This window comes from Ahaetulla prasina, chromosome 5 (genome assembly GCF_028640845.1).
Source record: "Ahaetulla prasina isolate Xishuangbanna chromosome 5, ASM2864084v1, whole genome shotgun sequence".
NCBI classification, from domain to species: domain Eukaryota; kingdom Metazoa; phylum Chordata; class Lepidosauria; order Squamata; family Colubridae; genus Ahaetulla; species Ahaetulla prasina.
The window spans coordinates 121,325,637-121,348,020 of NC_080543.1; the positions used below are offsets into that span (position 1 = coordinate 121,325,637).

Consider the following 22,384-nt stretch of genomic DNA (forward strand, 5'->3'; position numbering starts at 1 on the left):
TAACCGCTCATTACTGTAATTCAGACATTTGGTGGCAATGCATTCCTGTTTTCAGAAATGGGAGATATGCTGATCTGTGACAGAATAAAGATTTGTTTGATTGATTGAAATGGAAAAGTACCTGCTATTTCAAAACAAGGTTTCATATCATAATTGCTATGTAATAATTTAGATTTCAAACATTTTTATTGCATCCAGAAATTTAACCTCTTTCCTGAATGTTTTAAAAACTTGTTTGGATTAAAAAAAAAAAGTCCGAAGCTGTACTCTTAGCTGTCAACGATATTTTTATTTCTGTATCAAATTTATACGGCTGCCCATCTCATGAAAAGTGTCACCCAAGAGTCAATTAAAGCAATAAATACATAAAAACAATTGTTGCAAAAATGTAATATATACTTCTTTCTTCGGCTGAATTCTTAAAACTTCAATTTTGATCCATTTTTTTTTTATACAAGTCATTTATCTTGGGCTCTTCTTCACAGATCCACAATGATGATGGAGTGTGGTTACGACTGAATGAGGAGACGATACGGAAATACGTTCCAAATCTGAATGGTTATAGCGAAGCCTGGTGCCTCTCTTTTAATCAGCATCTCGGCAAGAGTCTGTTGGTTCCTGTTGATGTAAGTAAATGGCATCCCTGAAGAAAGTAAAGCTTAGAGTTGGTTTCCACCCCCCATCAATTGGCACCTTCCATCCATTTCATATGAAAAGTAGCTGAGACTTAGAACAGTGGAGTATAGAAAAAAATAAAAAGCTCCTGCAATTAATTCTGCATCACTCTAAAAATGCAGGAGCTGCAGATAAATTTTTGCCTTGTGTTAATTAGGGCTACGGTGTGATCTGCATCATATATTTGATCAACCCATACCATGAATTCTGCTTAGTTGGGCAGAAAGAATGTGTTCCAAGAGAGTGGACAGCATTGAAAATAGTTATTGCTTTTCTTAGTTGACTGCTGGACTTACGTGTTCGTTAAAGCAATGAGGTTTTGTGAGCCTTGATGGCGCAGTACTGCAGGCTACTTCTGCTGACTGCCAGCTGACTGCAATTCGGCAGTTCAAATCTCACCGGGCTCAAGGTTGACTCAGCCTTCCATCCTTCCGAAGTGGGTAAAATGAAGACCCAGATTGTTGGTGGCAAGAGGCTGACTCTGTAAACCGCTTAGAGAGTGCTGTAAAAGACTGTGAAGCGGTATATAAGTCTTAAGTGCTATTGCTATTTTAATTAATAAGCAAAAGTGAGAAACATAGGGGATATCTCCAGATCCTTTAGGGTTTCTTTTTCCCCCAGAATTTAAAAGAATATGGTGGTGAGACCAATGAATTGATGTTCAAGGTAGCTGGATGTCTCTAAGGCTCGAAGGGCTTGCAATTAATATAATGCTAGTTAGAGATTTTTATGTTGTAGCCTGGTCAGGGAGGGCTTGTTTGCAGCCTCCAAACAGGGTGTGAAGGAGAGGTTGTTTGCCGGAGCTCAATTGGAGGGACTGAGCACGAATTTTAATGCTGCAAGTGCAATGAATTAAAAAGATTTGGCTCTTCGGGACTGTTCTCTCCTATATTGAAAGAGAGAAGAGGACTTGCTTTTCGGAAGAAAGTGGAGCAGGTGATAAGACCGATGGGAACAAGGCTCTAGAAATGCACATTGCTTAATCGAATTCATTTTGAGAATTAGGTTTTCAGTTATTTTGGTCCTCCTCCCTTTTTTTACCCATTTGTGTTTATCATTTTTGTGGACCTCTTAAAAGAGGAAGTTCCCCTCAGGTTGTGGGAAATGCCAGGTTTCCAAGGTTTTTTGGGGGGAGGAAGATGTTAAAGGCCCCCAAGAAAGGAATCAGGCACACAAGCGGGCCTCCTTATTTTTACCTCAGAAAACATGAAACAGGGTTGACTTTGAAACCGGTGATTGAATCCAGAAAATATATGCATTCTGCAGCTGGGTTTTGTAAAAGTATAAAACACATATTTTTATGTATAATTAAGGTACACATGGGTTTGTTTGATTTTTGTTTGTTTTTTATTTAGTAAATAAGCTCAGTGCTCTAATGAATGCTACGATAACTTAGAAGCGTGTGATTCTGCAGGTTGGCTGTTTTGAAGACTAATATGATTAAAAACTCGTTTCTGAGATCGTAAGAGAATGTGCAACTGAAAAGTTATAAAATTCTAGAGTTTGGTCTATACGTCGACTGTGTTTTGTTTTCCTTATTTTTTCCCCCCATGAAAATTAAAAATGGCAGGCAAATATTTAAAAAGGCTGAGTGTTCTGACCTGGGAGCCATTGTACTATAGGTGGCCCCGCTTAGAAAAGTTGCTATGCTAATATTCATTTTGAATATTCAGTTGCCTGGCTGACACGCTAGGTACTTCCTCACTTAATATACCATTTTCATCTTTTTCTTTGCAAAATCCATTGATCACAAATATTCGTTTAAATCTGCAGCGCAACTTCTTATTCAGTTTAATCTTTTTTAAAAAAACAAACAAATATGTAGACAATTTCTTTTCTAATGAGTTCATTTTTGATGTGGACCAACGTAGCTTCCCTCTGTTTCACTGTCCCCCTCCAAGCAAAGACGGCCTTTGAAACCCCTTCGCCTTGTTTTCACTTTGGTTGTCATTGGAAAACATTTCTGCAGCTCTGTGTTTTCCTCCAGCGTGGCAAATGGCATAAAGAAACAGTTTTGTTCACTTCAAAATACAGCAGATAATATCAGTGAGTGTATGTATCATCAGGCAGTAAAATGCATTAAAAAAAACCCCACCTTGGGTGGGTTTTATTTATCTCAGCAGCTTCATTTGAAAAGAAACATTTCCCGTTACAAATGGGTGGCTGAATGTCCACGTCCAGTTTTTAATCCCTGGTTTACCAGGCCTCATGCAATAAACTCTTCACAAAGTGGCAGACTGACTTTTCATATCACTTTCATCTGATCTGTGATAAGTCTGGTCCTCTCCGTCAACAAGGGGAAGTCCTCCTGCACCAGAAGCAGGCAGCTGCCTGAAGGGCTTGTCCTGTTTGGTGAATGGCATGACACACTACATTAGCCTTTAGAAGAACGGGCAGCCTAAACCGTTCGTTTTACCAGTTTCTCCTCCTGCGGGGTACATTGAGGAAAGTTTTCGGCTAACAAAAGTTCCATTTTTTGAAAAACAAACAAACAAAGAGCATGGTTCTAAAGATGCAGAAATGGAGAAACCAAAAAACAAAACAAAACAGGAAATTGTATTTGTCTCTTGATTTCTTCTGCTGTTGTTGAACGTTGTTGAATTGATACCTCTCTGTCTTAAACTTTACATAGAGTATCTTTAATACTAGCCAAGGAGACAGGGATTTGGACTTGTATCCGTGGACTTCTAAACCTTTTCCCCCTCAGGTGAGCCTTCTGAAACTTTCTGAACGTCTGTCTTCCACTGTAATTGAGGCAAAGACTGAGACATCTGTCTGTGGGATGTCAAACTCTTTGTCCTTAGGAATCCCCTTCGGTTGGACAACTGCTGAGGACAGAATCCGGCGGTGCATGCTTATGCTTAGCTTAGATTGGTTAGATTCTTGTACCTTTGTCCTGAAGGAATTGAGATGCAACCCAGAACATTGGGTTGGATTTCTGGATGGGCCTTCGAAGATCAAAAGTAAAGAACAGCGTTACACTTCTTCTTTTAGTAACCAGCTCCTGTTGGAATTCTGTAGGAGGTCCTTGATTGGTGCCAGATTCCCAGCTATTGCCTGTACCACCCATAGCTCCCCTGTCCTTTCCAGATTCTGCATCATAGAGTTGTGTTTTAGCCTAGCAGACTAGTGTGTTTTTTTCAAAACGATGGATGAGTGTTTGCTTTATTCATAGCAGATGATTAGGTATAGAAGTAATTCAAGGAAAAATGGCCAATTCATGTCCCGTTTGATAAGGAATAGCAAAGGTGTTTTTTCAAGAGGCAACTAGACTTTCTTGTTTCTCTTTGAAAATATTTTGCTTCTCATCCTAGAAGCTTCTTGATGAGAAGCGAAACGTCTTCAATGAAAAACCAGAAAGTCCAGTTGCCTCTTGGGGGACAAAAAGCACTTTTGGGACAACATGACCTGGATGACTGAGAACCTCCATAGATGTTTGATAAGGAAATTAACACGTGTGATCGTCTTTTAGAGTGGACCTTAGTTGCGGCAGCTTATAAGAGAGTAGAGCTGAAAACTACAAGGGCATTATTAACAGGTTGTTCTGGTTTTTTTGTTTTTTGTTTTGTTGTGTTCCAAAATTTTCAGGAGTCTAGATCTAATGCAGAGGACTTTTTCAAAGACCCCAACTCACCCTGTCCTCAGGAAGCAGTCATGCAGGAGCCCGATGCGCCATTCCTTCGTGGTGGGCCTGGACTGTATAAGGTAGTGAAGACTGGCCCGTCAGGTCACAACGTCCGAAGCTGTCCCAACCTTAGAGGTATCCCCATTGGAATGTTAGTTCTGGGAAACAGAGTCAAGGCAGTGGGCGAGGTAGGACTCCTGGAACTTCCCTTCTTACCTTCATAGATACTGGCTTGCAAATCAGATGTCCTTAAGCAAAAACTGCTCTCCTTCTCAGGCTTTGCTTTTCCTCCCTTGGGTTGGCAAGGGTTAACTTTTGTAGATTGTTGTCTACAATTAATTCATCCGCTGTTTTTCTCATGTATTTCTTCTTTAGAATAGAGTTAATTCATAAAAACAAACGAAAACAGCAAGTTTTTTCTCTTGCAAACTTCGCTAATGAATTACTGTTGGGGGTTGCCACAAAAATTATCTGACTTCTTGGAATCGATGCATGCTTCGGTCTTCTTCTCTTGCAATGGGTGTGAGGATGTAGTGTGTCATGCTATTTTTCCCCCCAAAGAACATCCAAGACGTACAATAGCACTTTGGGACTGTGGAATACCTAGGGATCTCTTTTCAGGCTTTCTCTGTTTTCAAGCTTTCAAAAAAAAAAAAAAATGAAATGAAATGAAATCAGAACTGCCACCGAACTTTCTAAATTACCTGATTCTTCTTATTTTTCTTCTTCTGAACCTACTTCAGTGAAATCTGTTCAAGATACTAATCTCAAGCTTTCTGTAAATGCATGCCATTTTTTAAAATTCTTCCTTATTCTTTGGAAATTAACTGGGAAAACATGCCTGTGTGTTGCTTTTCTCTGAAAAGAAGGTGCTTTTTCATGCGCGGAATCGTGTTGCTGCCTCTCGTGACCCAGAGCAAGAAGCAAATTAAATCCTGACCTCCTTCCTATGTCTGTGCACGCCAGGTGACCAATTCGGAAGGGACCTGGGTACGGATGGACAAGAACAGCATGGTCGAATTCTGCGAAAGCGACGAAGGGGAGGCCTGGTCTTTGGCTAGAGACAGAGGCGGGAACCAGTATCTGCGTCATGAAGATGGCAAGTGTCCCTGTTTTTTTTTGTTTTTTTTGTTTTTGCAAAGCTGTCTCCTTCAAGGGCTCTAGAGCTAAGCACACACCACTAAGAGGAGACCTCAGTCAGTCAGTCAGTCTGTCTGTCTGTCTTTATTTATTTATTTAATTTATATTGCCGCCTATTCGCTTACAGAAAATAAAACCCCATATAAAAACAATAAAATTAATAAAAGAAGGGTCATATACCGTGTTTCCCCGAAAATAACTCTTGTCTTATATTTTTTTTGAACCCTGAAATAAGCGCTTGGCCTTATTTTCGGGGAGGGCTTATTATTTTGGGGCGCGTGGAGCAAGACGGGGCTCCTCTTGCCGTCTTACCTGATTTCCAGCTCTGCGTTTAAAAATTTGGGGGGAGGGCTTATTTTCAGGGGGAGGCTTATTTTAGCGCTCAAAAGCCCAATTGGGCTTATCAAGGGATGTCTTATTTTTGGGGAAAGAGGGTAATAATTTAATATATGAATTTTCTTAACTATTTTATAACAATAAGGCTCTGTGCGTTTGTGGGTGGCATACACACATGCATGTGTTTAGCATTACAGGTAGTCCTCAACTTAACCCAGAGGTCTTCAAACTTGACAGCTTTAAGACTTGTGAACTTCAACTCCCAGAATTCTCCAGCCAGCTGGGAGTTAAAGTCCACAAGTCTTAAAGTTGCCAAGGTTGGAGAACCCTGGTATAAAGTATTACTACAAGTTTAATGATAGCATTCCCTGCTGACACACATGATCAGTTCGTTCTAAACCAGGCTTGGGATATTACTATTATTTTTTTCTTTCGTTTTTTGGCTTATTTCTTTGTTTCAACAGAGCAAGTTCTTGTTGATCAAAATGGCCAGACTCCTCCACCAAGCCCTTTCTCCTTGCAGACTTTCCACAGAGGGACAGCCTGTAGTAATGAGCAAGGATTTGACTATGGACTTGGAAACCACAAAGGTAAAAACCCTGCCCCAGGATATTTCCTTTGCGCCTACTTTCGAGTAGCTTTGTTGCGGGCTTGTGGCTGCATTAATACACTCTCTGCGTTTTTTCAAAAAGAGAAGAAATGTGTGAGGATGATGACGATGACTAGCTAGGTTACACCTCTAGATGGCCATGATTGATCCTGAAAGTTGAGCAACAACATTGGAATTGGTTAGTATTCGGATGGAAGGCTAGCAGGAGAAGTCAGGGCTGTAGATTAGAACTAGAAATAAGCCCCTTCTAGAATTTTGCGCTGAAAACTACGTGAAGGTGTCCACGAGTTACTAGGAACTGAGCTTGACCGTTAGAAGAGTTTTAGCCTTCTTTCAAAAACATGTTTATTCAAATGGATCTTTAGTTGTAAAATGATGAACCATAATTCAAATCTGCCCTCAACTATAGAGTAATTCTGGGCTGGTTTCTTTGTCACCTTAACCCATTGCACAGGGAAAACCTAGAGGAGGAAGTATTTTGTGTTCTGCCTCCAGCTTCTCCAGGAAAGATCGAATATTGATTTAAGCAATGTAAAAATGAATAAATAAATAGCCTTGACTCCAATGGCTCAATCAAAACAAAAGACCACTCTTTATTCTTTCTTGGAGTGGCGTCAACAAGAAAGTCATATAAAACATTAAGCATTTTATCTATTCATCTTCCTTCCTTCCTTCCTTTCTTCCTTCCATCCATCCATCCATCCTTCCTTCCTTCCTTCCTTCCTTCCTTCCTTCTTTCTTTCTTTCTTTCTTTCTTTCTTTCTTTCTTTCTTTCTTTCTTTCTTTCTGTCTAATCTATCTTCTATGCAATCCATCATCTCACCAAGGCGACTCTAGACAGCGGCTTACAGTCATTCAATAAAAATGCCATACAAAACATTACAACTAATAAATAAAGACCATAATTTTAAAGTACAGTTTATTCGTACAGATGTTTCTTCTACTTTAAAGCCTACATTTATTTCAGAAAATCTGGAATATTTTAAAACATACCACATCCTCCGGTGTTTCTTGGTGTGGGATTTATCTATCAACTATCTATCTATCTATCTATCTATCTATCTATCTATCTATCTATCTATCTATCTATCTATCTATCTATCTATCTATCTCTCCCTTTCCCTCCCTCCCTCTCCCTCCCTCCCCCTATCTACTTCCCTCCCTCCCTCCCTATCATACTGCCCATCCCCCCCAGGTGAATTGCAAGCGTTCCCAATCCAGGACTGACAAATTGTATTTTCTGGGGAAAACATACTTTTGCATGGAGGAGGCAATCCTCCCTCTCTGCTCTTCTTCGAACTGCTGACTTTGAGTACTGATAGCCTAGAGCTATGATGGCGAACATATGGCACGCATCCACAGGTGGCACGCGGAGCCATATCTGTGGGCACCTGAGCATTGCCCTAGCTCAACTCCAGCACACGTGTGTGCTGGCCACCTGATTTTCAGCCCTTCCAGGCCCACCATAAGTCGGGAAATGGGTTGTTTCTAGCCTCCAGAGGGCCTATGGATGGGATGGGGAGGGGAAGGCAGTTTTCGCCCTCCCCAGGTTCCTAGAAAGCCTCTGGAGCCTGGGGAGGGTGAAAAACGGGAAATCGGTAAACGGGCCATTCCTGGAGGGCTCCGGGGGGGCCTCTGGCGGGGTAGGGAAGGCCATGTTTGCCCTCCCCAGGCTCCAAGAAAGCCTCTAGAGCCTGGGGAGGGCAAAAACGGGCCTTTCTTTCTTTCTTTCTTTCTTTCTTTCTTTCTTTCTCTCTCTCTCTCTCTCTCTCTCTCTCTCTCTCTTTCTTTCTTTCTTTCTTTCTTAGCCTCTGTATAGCACCAAAATATGAAAATCCTTTCAGTAGTTGTGTTCTTGGTCTTATTGCCCCTAAATATACTGAAAAATGGAAGTGGCTACACACCATTTGAAAAGTATGATCCCCATCCCATCATTATAGTGACCCAATAAATTCTTGGAGAAAGAACTGGCACATTGCACTGAAAAAGCAGATTATACCCTTCCCTGGCCTCTCCTTACAGTCAAACTAATTTTGCAAATCTGCTTGAAATCTGTTCCTGATTCCCCATGGTGCAAACATTCAGCCCTCTTCTTATCTCCTTTAGTCCAGCAGAAAGATGGGGCTTAGAATATCCACTCCATTTTTGGAACTTGCAGATCTAGGACCAGGGGTAGGCTGCTGAGGGTTCGCAGAGGTTCGGGAGAACCTCTAGCTAAGATTCTGTGCAGTTCAGAGAACCCCCAAATCCCACACCTGGCTGGCCCTGCCCACCCCGCCCCTCCCCTCCCAGGAGTCTCCACGCAGCCCGCTTTGGATGGAGGTAAGTGCAGGGCGCTTGTGGAGGCTCAGGGAGGACGAAAAACAGTCCTAGGCCTCCAGAGGGCCTCCGGAGCCTGGGGAGGCCATTCTCACCCTCCTGGAGACTTGAGGAAAGCCTCTGGAGCCCGGGGAGGGAAAAAATGCCCCCTCCAGGCCGTGGCGCAGACCGACTAGGCCACGCCCACCAGGGCCACACCCACCTAGCAACCGGGCAGAGAACCCCTTGCTAAAAAATTTTGAAGCCCACCCCTGCCCTGGACCTCTGCTTTAGATGATCAAAGACATACATATGTCCAGACCTAAAAGAAGTAAAAGAAGACAAGAAGATAGATTTCTTTGAATCTTTTCAGAGATCAAACCAGCTCTCTTGATTTCTCTCATATGTTCTTCCTCCCTATATCACCAGCATGGGAAGAGGATTGGGATAGGTTAGGGAGACTCGTGGCTGAGGTCTTCCCAAATTACTCATTTCTGTTTTGAGGCAAAGCTAGCCCACCTGTTTTCCTTGTTTTCAGTGTTAGGACAAGAACTTTTCTCTCCCCATGAATGAGCTCCTGAAGACAGCAGCATTGACTGACTTCCATGTTTCTAGTTTTAGACAGTGAATTGGGTATCTGTTGCTAAAGCAGAATTTTCTTTTTTAACTGTGAGGTCCTTGCTTTGCTCTCTGAGCTTGGTTGTTTTCTTGCAAACGTTTCCTTACCAAACCAAGTAACATCATCAGTGCCTTTGGCTAAAATTCCACCTCGGCAGTGTTCAGAATTGCAATGAAGGACGGGTAGCTTTTGCAGGGATAATCATTAATCATTCTTATCCTGGATTAAGTTCCTTCTACCTAGATCTCCAAATTTATCCATTCAAGTGAGATTTCAAAATACTCATTGGATTAATTAAGGGTTTTCATTTTTTTTCTAGCCAGTAAGATTCTCCTTGTGACTTTTAGGCATTCATCTCTTGAAAGTAGCTGAGTTTAATCCACCTAATAATTCAGATAACATTTCTTCAGCGTACAAAAGGAGGTGTCATTTCACAAATAGGCTGCAGGGCACTGATTTCGGCACCTTCTTATAATTGATCTTCTAAGAAGGAGATAATTTTTCATTAGGCAATCTTTTTTTTTACATGTTGATAGATCTCCTAGAAAGATTTATTGAATTTGCAAGATCATTGCTTGGCTATCATTCCAAGGGAAAGGTGATTTTGATGTATGGCAATGTTATTAGAAGTCTCTTTATCCACTGAATTAAATGTTTGGACATAGTATTTTCTTTAGTGTACATTTAAGTATTTCTAGAGAAGGTGCATGGAACCTATCAGGAATCTCCCATGATGACGTGAGATTTGAATAAGAATTAAGATTTACCAAGATGAAGGCAATTTGTGAACTTCTGCTCCAGAAACCCTTTTTAAACCCTTTATAGCTGGATGGATTGAAAATTGGAAAGTTGGATTGAAAATTAAGAAACAAAAAGGATTATTAACAGAAATATGGCACATGCCAAATTGGCATTAAAGTAATTAAAATTTCTTCTAGTAATAAAATGATTTAGTATAATAGGTGAAGCCACCAATAGGTGAATAGAAAATTATCTTGTCCCAGCCTTCTCCAACAAGAGGATTCTACCTCCCTGGTGGGAAAGGGTTACTTTGTGGACACCTTTGGAAATTTGAATGAGTCGATATTAAAATTATCTTTGAAATATGCAGGTCCAGGATAGGCCGACTGCATGAGAGACAATGGGAAAGTTGAGAAATTCAGAGAACTTACTGTAGGTGAATAGATTGTCTCTTGCTTGACATTCAATTCTGATTGTAGATTTTATCCATGGAATTTGTCCCAAAGGTGCTTTTTCTCCAAAAGGCAATCAGACTTTCTTGGTATTTTCTTTGAAAATGTTTCGCTTTGCATCCAAGAAGCTTCTTCAGTTTTTCAGCTGTCTCTTGCACTTCAGTTCTTCAGAACTAAAGCAGCTTCTTAGATGAGAAGTGAAACATTTTCAAAGGAAACACCAAGAAGGTTGCCTTTTTTGGAGGGGAAAAAAAAACCATTATTGGGACAACTGTGACCTGGATGATTGAGAATCTCCATAGACATATATCCATGGAATTGTTACCAAAAAGGGACTGTTTATTAAAAAAAATATGTTAGTTAATATTAGCAAACGTAGTGCACTCTCAATGAGTCCATTTAGGCAAGTTCAAAATATTTCCTATCTGAAATCAAATGGGGCAGATTTTTTAAGGTGCTCTGCCTTCAGAATGGTGTAAATCTTTGTAAATCTAATTTTCTGAGGAGAAACCTATGAAAGTTATTAGCAAAAATATCCTGCTAATAATACTTTTGAAACTGATCACAGCTTTTCAGGATCCTCAGCTCCACAAAAGGGTGGCACTCTCTCTCATTTGCATATCTCAGGATCTGCCTGAAATGTGAGTAGCAAACCATGATTGCCATACCATAACACTCATGGCAGTAGCGTAGGAGGTTCATACCACCCTCCTCCAGATATTCGCCAGGGACAACTTGGGAGCCATAAGGAGAGTAGGCAGCAGCCTGATGAGATGGAGCAGGGTGGGATGGGGTAGGTTGGGGTATTTTTCAGAATAGGAACTACCATTGTCTCTGCTTTATGCATTCTAAATAAATGTATGTTTGTTTTTCCTTCCTCCCATTGGCTATTCGTTTTTTGATTTCCAAAGTCTTTGTTCAGACGCTCATAGGATTTGGGGTTGTTTCCAGGTCAGGCTACAATCTGGTTCTTAACTTATAAAAGGAAGACTATTGGAAAAAAATGTTTGATGGAACACACTTCTAATAATCTCTGTATGTTTTGTTTTTTTGCAAAAAAAGTATTTGGTCAAAACTGCTCACAATTCCACCAAATATTTGTTAACCGCTGCGTCATCTTGTACTATGTGCCTTGTAAGCAGAATAATTCTTGATTACAAGATGGCGGGTCGCAGCAGCCCTCACTGGTCTCAAATGAACGTTTTATTTTTGCCCTTTTTGAAGGTAACAGGTTGTAGTTCTAACTGTTTTGCCCACTGCAGGTGACCAACTGAGCGCCCTATTGAATTCCATTCAGTCACGGCCTAGTCTCCCAGCTCCTTCCATCTTTGATCAAGCTGCAAATCCTCCCTCTTCCCTAATCCACAGCCCATTTGTGTTTGGACAGTCCCTTCCCTTCCAGCAACCTCAGCCACAGCTTCAGAGTAAGTCTGTCAGCCTTTCCTGCCTCATCTGTCCGTTTCGAAGCTGCACCATTGCTATCACCACCTCAGTTGCCTCTCTGCTGCTTAATCACCTTCACCTTTCTTTTACCGCTATGTCGACTTTCCATCCCATGGAACCAAATGTGAGGTTTACCCATAATTAGTAGGGATTGTCGCCCTGGCCTTTTGTTTATGAACGATAGTATGGATAGTACGCTTAATAGAAGTATTTGTAAAAAAACAAACAAAAAATCTGAGTTTAATTCAGTGAAAGAATTCTCAAATCCTATAATATTTGTAAAGAGTTGAAAATTTCTCGTAAGTATTGCTACATCTTGAACTTTGGTGTAGGGGTTTGTTGCAGTTATTACCAAGCTGTGGTTTTAAACTGAAGCATTGATGAATGAAGGCAATACTTTGCTATCAAAGCATTGATATAAAAGATGATGACTAATTGATTTCCACCCCCCTTACTTTCTTCATAATATTGTGGGAGTTTCACTAAATTCTGTAAGATCTTTTCTTCATATAAGTTGAAAATTGATATTATTTTTGTACCCCAGTCTATTCCATAATAGAATTCCATAAAAGTTGTTTGTTAAGCTTATCAGGATTAATGCTGATAAATTGAGTTAATGCTCAAGCTGTGTGTTCCACTCATTTTTCTGTATAATAGAAAGGAATTCAGCCCTGGTCTTTCAGAGTAAGACTACATTAAAACTTTGACTTTTGCCTGTTTTCAAAGAGTTCTTAATCTTCTCTGTAAACAGAACATGTGGTACAATTCTTGATGCCTTTTCATCTTTAATTGGGAGGACCAGAAATTTGACAGTTCTGGCCAATCCTTAAAACAAGATGGCCTTCTTCCACTGAAGGTGACAAAAGCAAAGCTTCAGGATAAGAAATGCTACAGAAGTGAAAACTTAAACTTAACAATTGGGTTCAGCCTTGAGAATAGCACGGCCGTTTTGAAATAGTCCACATGGATCTGTGTACATTCTTCCTTCCAAAGTTTTTCTCATGTTGGTTTCTGGTGTTGTGGCTAAAGGAAACCACAGATGACATCACTTTGAAACTCAAGGATATCATAGAAGTGCTATTGGGCTAGCTGTTGAGACCAAGTAGTTAGAATTCTCCACTTCTTGACTCATAAAGATTCCCAAGTCTATTTCTTATTACCCATTATTTCTAGATTATTTGGCCATTATTTGGCCAGCTCCACTGGGTGGAAATAAATCTCAGAAAGTATTTTCAAAATGATAACACAGGAGAGAGACCACAGGTAAGAGAAAGTAGAGGGTCACGTTTGGCTATGTGGATCCTTCTGTCCACTGTGGCTTCATCAGAGGGTATAAGGAATGTGACAGGAGTCTTCAGGTTTAGGTCTTTGTATTCCTGAGTAGATAATTTAAAAATAATCCTCATCCAAAAAATAATAATAGTGCATTTGCAATTAATAAGCCAGCTAACATTTTGAAGGAATCATGGACCCTCTACTGACTATCTTGATATAGTTTAGACTTGTTGTTTACAAGTGCATGGATCAGTCGGCTTGAAATCTTCATTGATGTCTAGAGCAGAATGTTATTTTTCCCCCCTCTTCTCTTCAAAAGATCTATTTGGAAAGGATATAGTTGTTCCTCTTCTTGAAATACAACATGGAGACACCGCAGTGGATTTTAATTATTGTGTATCTGAAATCTTGTGCAGATCTGAAGTAGAAACTTTGAATATCTTCAAATCTGTGCTCAATTCTCTTTTATTAGAGCTATAGGTGGAAATGAAAGTGAATTATGGTGCCGAAGTATCCATTTGTAACAGAAAATTACTTGACAGCACATAAAACTTCAGAGTCAAGGGGTGCTTCCTTACCTTTCTAGTGCTATATCCTCTCAAAATATTGGGTGATGATAATTCTGCTTCCAGCCTGAGGCCATGATATTTTTACTCTAGCATAATTCTCAAGATCACAGACCACCTGTGAATCCATCCAGGAAAGCTACCAAGAGTGTTGTGTGACTGTTTACTGACAAAAAACAAAAAACAATTCAATCTTAGAAGAATTTAATTTGATTTGTTTGGGCTCGCTCCAGATGCAAGTGGCCTGCAAACTGATTTGTGCTGCCCACTGGTTCAGTTTATATGACTCTCATGGAGTCTTCGTACACAAATAGAGTTTTGTGAGCATTTCTGACAAGACGATACAGCTTTAGAAGAGAAAAGAAATAGAATAGAAAGGAAAGGAAAGGAAAACATTTCAGCTTAAGAGATCTTGCCCCCTATTTCTTATTTGCCTCTTCTTTACCTTTGGCCCTCAAACTTATATAACTTATATAGCTTTTGTGAATTGTTGCATTGATGAAAAAATACCCAATCCAAGTGATGATGGATAGCTCATGTAATAGCCAAATTATTGATCACATTGCAAGAAATGTTTGGTAGAGACCTAGTGGAATTTCCATGCTTACAAGACTTGTGGAAATATAAATATACATATACATATACAACTTTTTTGCGGGGGATGTGATGGCTCGGGGAATGCAGTGTCCCCTTTTGTCGATCGAAAGATCGGCAGTTCAGCAGTTCGAATCCCTACTGCCGCATAACAGGGTGAGCTCCTGTTACTTGTCCCAGCTTCTGCTAACCTAGCAGTTTGAAAGCAGGTAAAAAATGCAAGTAGAAAAATAGGGACCACCTTTGGTGGGAAGGTAACAGCGTTCCGTGCATCTTTGGCATTTAGTCATGCCGGCCACATGGAGACGTCTTCTTCAGCTTTGAAACAGAGATGAGCACCACCCCCTAGAGTCAGGAATGACTAGCACACATGTGAGGAGGGACTTTTACCTTTACCTTACTTTTTTAAGTCCTTTTTCCCTGTATTCTTGCACAGCCAAAAGCTAAACTATAAGATATGTTAAATATGTCTTTGCATGCGTTTCTGTAAAAAAAGATAAGGGTTTTACAAACTTAGATGAAAATTAATGGGATCAGAGGAAGCACAGAAATCCTTTTCTGTCTAAGAAAATCTTTCCACTGTCACTTTAAGTGGGAGAAAATGCAACACAAGCCCTTAAATACACTTTGAATATTCTTGGTTTGTTTTGCCGTGAACTGATTTATTTATTTATTTATTTATTTTTCGCATTTTTATACCGCCCTATCTCCCTAGGGACTCAGGGCGGTTTACAGCCAAATAAAAATACATATAAATACAGAGTAAAACCACAATTAAAAAACTTATTAGATAAGGCCGAATATTTAAAATAGAAATATAAATACTAAAACCCCATTAAAAACCAAATTCAAAATTTAAAAAATCTAGTCCAGTCCTGCACAAATAAATAGATGTGTCTTAAGCTCGCGGCGGAAGGTTCGAAGGTCGGGAAGTTGACGAAGTCCTGGGGGAAGTTCGTTCCAGAGGGTGGGAGCCCCCACAGAAAAGGCCCTTCCCCTGGGTGTCGCCAGTCGGCACTGCCTGGCCGACGGCACCCCGAGGAGTCCCTCTCTGAGAGCGCACAGGTCGGTGAGAGGCCATCGTTGGCAGCAGACGGTCCCGTAAGTAACCCGGCCCTATGCCATGGAGCGCTTTGAAGATGATTACCAAAACCTTGAAGCGCACCCGGAAGGCCACAGGTAGCCAGTGCAGTCTGCGCAGGAGGTGTCACATGGGAGCCACGAGAGGCTCCTTCTATCACCCGCGCAGCCGCGTTCTGAACTAACTGGAGTCTCCGGGTGCTCTTCAAGGGGAGCCCCATGTAGAGAGCATTGCAGTAATCCAGATGAGATGTCACGAGAGTGTGAGTGACCATGCATAGGGCATCCCGGTCTAGAAAGGGGCGCAACTGGCGAATCAGGCGAACCTGGTAGAAAGCTCTCCTGGCGACGGCCGTCAAGTGGTCTTCAAAAGACAGCCGACCATCCAGGAGGACGCCCAAGTTGTGCACCCTCTCCATTGGGGCCAATGACTCGCCCCCAACAGTCAGCCGCGGCTGCAGCTGGCTGTACCGGGATGCCGGCATCCACAGCCACTCTGTCTTGGAGGGATTGAGCTTGAGCCTGTTTCTCCCCATCCAGACCCGTACGGCTTCCAGGCACCGGGACAGCACTTCGATAGCTTCGTTGGGGTGGCCCGGTGTGGAAAAGTACAGCTGAGTATCATCAGCGTACAGCTGGTACCTCACACCGAAGCCACTGATGATCTCACTGATGAGCACTTTATGGGAAGAGAGTATTATGTGGTGATTGAAAGAACAGTAGCATTTTATCTTCTACAACAGGAACTTTGCCTGGTGACAGTTTAGCTCTTCTTGTATATGTTTACAATATGTGTAAGGAAATGCCGGTGTATTTATTTAGGTTAATATTTTTGAGAATCAAGCATCTGCGGTTTAGTCTTCACTCTCACTTTAGACCCAATCCCTTCCTTAGTGCTGCTGTCTTCCCCTTCTCAGCCACCCCTATGCACTGTAGGGAAAGCCTTATAGATATCTGAATATAGGTAGACCTTGACTTAACAACCATTCCAGTAAAGGAGAATATTTGTAGCTCAGGGTTGAAATGAGAGATCCTTGGTGCTCTCTGAGCTAGCTTGTTTTCTTGCAGATGTTTCATTACCCTAAGCTTAGTAGCACTGATGACGTTACCTAGTTGGGTGATGAAATGTCTGCAAGAAAACAAGCTACCTCAGAGAGCACCAAGGATCCCTTACAGCCATTCATTTAGTGACCGTTCTAAGTTACAATGACACTGGAGAAAGTGACTAAGGACCGTTTTTTACACGACCATCGCAGCATCCCGTGGTCACATGATCAAAATTTGGGTGCTTGGCAATTGACATGTATTTATTTTTTTATATATATTTTTTTTATTTTGTTCAAACACACATACAAACAGTATGTTTTTTCTTTTTTTTTTATTAAAAAAGTTTTACAACAACAATTAGAAGGGCCGTAATAGCTCAGGCTGTTAGAAGCCTGTTATTAGAACACAGCAGTCTGCAATTACTGCAGGTTCAAGCCCGGCCCAAGGTTGACTCAGCCTTCCATCCTTTATAAGGTAGGTAAAATGAGGACCCAGATTGTTGGGGGGGCAATAAGTTGACTTTGTAAATATACAAATAGAATGAGACTATTGCCTTATACACTGTAAGCCGCCCTGAGTCTTCGGAGAAGGGCGGGATATAAATGTAAATAAAAAAAAAAATTAAATTTTTCCTCCCCCCTCCCCAAACAGTATATTTTTTTCTGAACAGAGCATTGGCCGGGTCAAAATTTATACCGCTTTTAGTTTTCTCCAACACCATTTTATACATTTCACTTTCCGCCATAAAATTCTTTCTCTCTAATTTTTTATTTTATTTTCCTTCTATTTCTTCTAATATATAAATAATATTACCATTCGCCCTAATCTTAATCAATTTTTCTTTTTCCACTCCTCTCTTTACTTTTTTCAAATTGAAACCCTTTAAACTGAAATCAATCATTTTTCTAAAATCTAAACCTAACTCTAAATTATCTTATTCAAATGTTCTCCCATTACTCCCTTTTCACCATATAATATAATTCCAAATATTTTCCCTATATTCCATCATTTCAGTTATAAACATTTAGTATTCAGCAATTTTACATATATCTCTCTTTTCCATTTCTATTTGTTATCAGTTTCGCCAAATACTACAATTCTCTTATATATATATATAAATCCAATTTTCCATTCCTTTTTTATATAATTCCACATATTTCCCTAAATTCCATTATTCCAGTTATAAATTTTAATTTTCATACACTTTTACCTGTATAACCCATTTCCTTCCCTCTTTTCCATTTCTTTTTTTCCAGCTTAACCATAATATAATTTCACATATTTTCCCTAAGTTCCATTATTCCAATTAAACATATTTAATATTCATACAATTATACATATATAACCCATTTCCTTCCCTCTTTTCCATTTCTTTTTTTATCAGATTAACCAAATAATACAATACTACAATTTACTTAACTATATAAACCCAATTTTCCATTCCTTTTTTTATATATATATTTTCACATATAATATAATTTCAAATATTTTCCTATATTCCATCATTTCAATTATAAATATTTAGTATTCAGCAATTTTACATATATCTCTCTTTTCCATTTCTATTTGTTATCAGTTTAGCCAAATACTACAATTCATTTATATGTATTATAAATCCAATTGTCCATTCCTTTTTTATGTAATTCCACATATTTTCCCTAGATTCCATTATTCCAGTTATAAATCTTAATTTTCATACACTTTTACATGTATAACCCATTTCCTTCCCTCTTTTCCATTTCTTTTTTTCCAACTTAACCATAATATAATTTCACATATTTTCCCTAAGTTCCATTATTCCAATTAAACATATTTAATATTCATACAATTATACATATATAACCCATTTCCTTCCCTCTTTTCCATTTCTTTTTTTATCAGATTAACCAAATAATACAATACTACAATTTACTTAACTATATAAACCCAATTTTCCATTCCTTTTTTTATATATATATTTTCACATATTTTTCCTAAATACCAATATTTCAATTATAAATCTAGCAACTGACATGTATTTATGACTGTTGCAACATCCTGGGGTCATGTGATCACCTTTTGTGACTTTCTGGCAAGCAGCAGTCAATGGCAGAAGTTGGATTCACTTACCGTGTTACTAACTAAACAGCTGCAATGATTCACTTAACAACTGTGGCAAGAAAGGCCATTAAAGGGAGCAAAACCCATTTAGCCACTGTTCTTGCTTAGCAACAGAAATTTTGGGCTCAACCGTGGTCATAAGTCAAGGGCTACCTGTACTGTAAAGTAAGACATTGTATTCGGAATGGTTGTGATTGAGAAGTCCCTATTATATACACATCCTGAGTCAAACTCTAACCAGAGGATCATTTAGTGACTCCAAGGCAGCTTTACTTATGTTTACAGCACTTTCTACATGTGTAAATTCTGAATCTGAAGGAACCACAAAAGGACATAGGAAGTGATGTAAAGATCCTTGTTAAAAGACAAGGACAGTTGTCCCCTGTACAAACCAGCTGCTAGAAAACTCAGAAGGAATTCTTTCTTTTTGACATTTGTGCAAGTAAGATCAGTCACCTCCCTGATTTATAGAAGGTTGTGGTTTAGGCAAACATAGAAGAACTGAGAAATGTTTTGGAAGATATTAAAGGGTCACCTGAATCTTGTGGAAACCCAAAGTCTTAGTTCCCTTGCCTGTTCCATTCCTGTTCCAGAGATTAGCTTTTTTTCTTTCTGGAGGTCCTCTTTCTCTTTGCCCAGGTTCACAGAGAGCAGGACCAGCCTGGAAGGATCTAAAAGACAGATGTACAGAAGCAGCTGACCCTGCTTCAAAAGAGCAGTTGATTGTCATACAATTAATGTTTTGCATGTTTAATTGGTTTTTCTTACTTCATAATTTCCTACCTAAAGACAAGACAGAAAACATTCAGAACAACGCTGGGCTATATGGCCTTTCCCAGAGTTGACCAATAAAAGGACGCAGGGAAAATAGTGTAAAAGTCTGCATTATGTACTCAGCCATTGCTAAAGACTCCTGAAATATTTACGGCTCTTCTAAGAATCCGGCTTGGTTTTCCATAATGCCCTGTTGAGAAACCACACTAGATCACCACAATGTAAAAAAAAGATGTGGAGACTCTAGAAAGAGTGCAGAGAAGAGCAACAGAGATGATTAGGGGACTGGAGGCTAAATATATATAAAGAACGATTGCTGGAATTGGGTATGTCTAGTTTAATAAAAAGAAGGACTAGGGGAGACATGATAGCAATGTTCCAATATCTCAGGGGTTGCCACAAAGAAAAGGGAGGCAAGCTATTCTCCAAAACAACTGAGGGCAGGACAAGAAGCAATAGAGGAAACTGATCAAGGAGAGAATCAGCCTAGAACTAAGGAGAAATTTCTTGACAGGAACAACTTACCTCCAGAAGTTGTGAATTCTCCAACACTGCAAGTTTTTAAGAAGAGATTGGACAAACATTTTTCTGAAATGGTATAGCGTTTCCTGCCTGAGCAGGGGGTTAGACTAGAAGACCTCCAAGCTCCCTTCCAACAACTCTCTTATTCTAAATTTATTGCTTGAGGCTTCTAGAACAGCTCTTGAACAGTGAATGAAAGTGTGTTGGATTTTGGTCCCAGAAAAAAAAAAATGTCCGGCTCTGGTTTTGCTTTGCTTTGCTTTGCTGGTTTTATCTTGGCTCGTCTTTTCCCCATTCAATCTGTGCTCCTTCTGTGCCACTGTCTTCCCCCTCTAGAAACTTCACCCCGCGGCCTTGCTTGTCGTGAGCGCATTGACCAAAGTAGTGATGCTCCTGTGCCTGCCTCCGCTCTCTCATCTCTTTCATACAAGCTCCAGGGTGGGTATGCATGCTGCTGGAGATGCTTGCGCAGAAGGGGTGCTCTGCCCTGGGATGCGAGGGTCTTTCCTGCCAGTCCATCTCATTCCATTCAGCTCCAAAATGCTTCTGCGTCAGCTCAGGGTGGCTTGGCTGACATGTCAGACTGTGGCTTCTGCTGTGAAGGAGAGGTTTTCCAAATAGCAGTAGCACGGGCCTGTGCGATTTTAACGCCCAAACACAATAGGCAGCATACCTGTGCCAAACCCAAAGGATGTCAAGAAACACTTCTTGTCCAGTTGTCCCAAAGGTGCTTTTCCAAGAGGCAACTGGACTTCCTTGTTTTTCTTTGAAGAGATTTTACTTCTCATCCAAGAAGCTTCTTCAGCTCTGACTGGATGGTGGGGAATGGAAGGATTTATACTTCTTGCAGACAGCTGGTCATTTGCATCTTTTTAGAGGGTTGTTAAGATCTCCTGGAAGTTTATCTGTGTCATCAGAGTCTCCTGAGTGATGCAAATGGGTGTGAAGCCTCACCGACAGCATCTGTCTCCTGTCTACAACACGGTCCTTTCATCAGTTCCAAGAAGGCTCCACACCTATTTGCACTATTGTGAAGGCACAGGCAACTTCCAAGAGGTCTCAATGACTCTCTAAAAAGAATGCAAATGCCGAGCTGTCTGCAAGGAATATAAATCCTTCCATTCCCCATCATCCAGTCAGAGCTGAAGAAGCTTCTTGGATAAGATGCAAAACGTCTTCAAAGAAAAATAGGAAAGTTCACTTGCCTCTTGAAGAAGCACCTTTGGGACAAACATGACCTGGATCAGGGGTCTGCAACCTTGGCAGCTTTAAGACTTGTGGACTTCAACTCCCAGAATTCCTCAGCCAGCTTTGCTTGAAGTCCACAAGTCTTAAAGCTGCCAAGGTTGGAGACCCCTGACCTGGATGACTGAGAATCTCTATAGACATTTCTTGTCTAGTAGTGTCCCACCTTGATAACATTCCAAATGTTTTGCTATGTCCTCTTAGCCTTCACTTTAAAATGGATCCAGGCACTCTCTTTCGAGTCTGATTTAATTGTTCAGTACAGCTGCTAAACAGGGTGGGGTTAAAAAGAGAACTGTCTTTCCCTACTTGATAACATGCTTCCTTTAATTTTAAATGGTACAATGCCCTTTTTCAAATCATTTTGAAAGTGGATGATTGGCAACAAAGTCATCTTTAACAAGTTAAGAACCGCTTAATAATACCAGCACTGAATAGCGTAACTCTTGTAAATCTTTTTGGCAATTCCTGCTTCGATATATTATGTAGGTCACTACTGAATGAAAAAAAAAACCCTTGAAATAACTGTTTTTATCTTTTCAGCATCTTTTTATTTCTTATGTTTATTAAAAAATGCATTGAGACATCTTTTAGCTTTGCTTCCCAAAGGTGCCTTTATTTTAAAAAGCAACTGGACTTTCCAATTTATCTTTAAGATGTTTTGCTTCTCAGAAGTGAAGAAGCTAAAACTGAAGAAGCTTCTATGATGAGAAGCGAAGCGTCTTAAAGAAAAATCAGAAAGTCCACTTGCCTTTAAAATAAAAGCACCTTAAGGACAACCCTGACTTAGATGAACGAAACGCTCCATAGACTTTTAACATTGTTAAACGTTAACATTGTTAAAACATCCTGAACATTGTGGAATGTTTTTTAGCTGATGCATAAAAAATCAATCCTGCATTGGATTCCAAAGTAAGCTGAAACTGGAGCTTCCAGTTGAGCTATTTTCTTACCTCCCCCCCCCCCATTTTTTTTCCTCAGTAGTTCTGCAAGTCTCCTCAATTCTCTGGGTCATATTCTCTGAAACAGCAAGGCAAAGGGGACCAAGAGAACCCATGTCAGAGGCCTAAAGCCTGGTTCCAGACAGACATCCTTCCTCTCCTCCCATGATGCACAGTGGTGTCCCAGCTATAAGAAACCACCTTCCAATTCTTAACCATAACTGGGTTCATCTTGGCTTGAGAGAAGGACAGTTCCCTTTCCTGCCAGCCGGTGTTGTTAAGATGTGAGCAAGCTGGTCAT

General features: G+C 40.2%; 1 protein-coding gene across 9 annotated transcripts in view; it reads left to right on the forward strand.

Annotated features, from left to right (window-relative positions):
* Positions 1–22,384, forward strand: part of MYCBP2 (MYC binding protein 2) — a 161,574-nt gene that overhangs the window by 97,796 nt on the left and 41,394 nt on the right. For 4 of the 9 annotated variants that reach the window (XM_058186454.1, XM_058186456.1, XM_058186458.1 and 1 more), the window contains 6 exons: positions 486–626; positions 3,308–3,382; positions 4,264–4,488; positions 5,267–5,399; positions 6,241–6,366; positions 11,759–11,920. In XM_058186454.1, coding sequence (XP_058042437.1) covers positions 486–626; positions 3,308–3,382; positions 4,264–4,488; positions 5,267–5,399; positions 6,241–6,366; positions 11,759–11,920 — 862 coding nt within the window. The remainder of the gene's footprint in view (positions 1–485; positions 627–3,307; positions 3,383–4,263; positions 4,489–5,266; positions 5,400–6,240; positions 6,367–11,758; positions 11,921–22,384) is intronic. The other 5 variants (XM_058186463.1, XM_058186460.1, XM_058186457.1 and 2 more) reach the window with 4 other exon arrangements.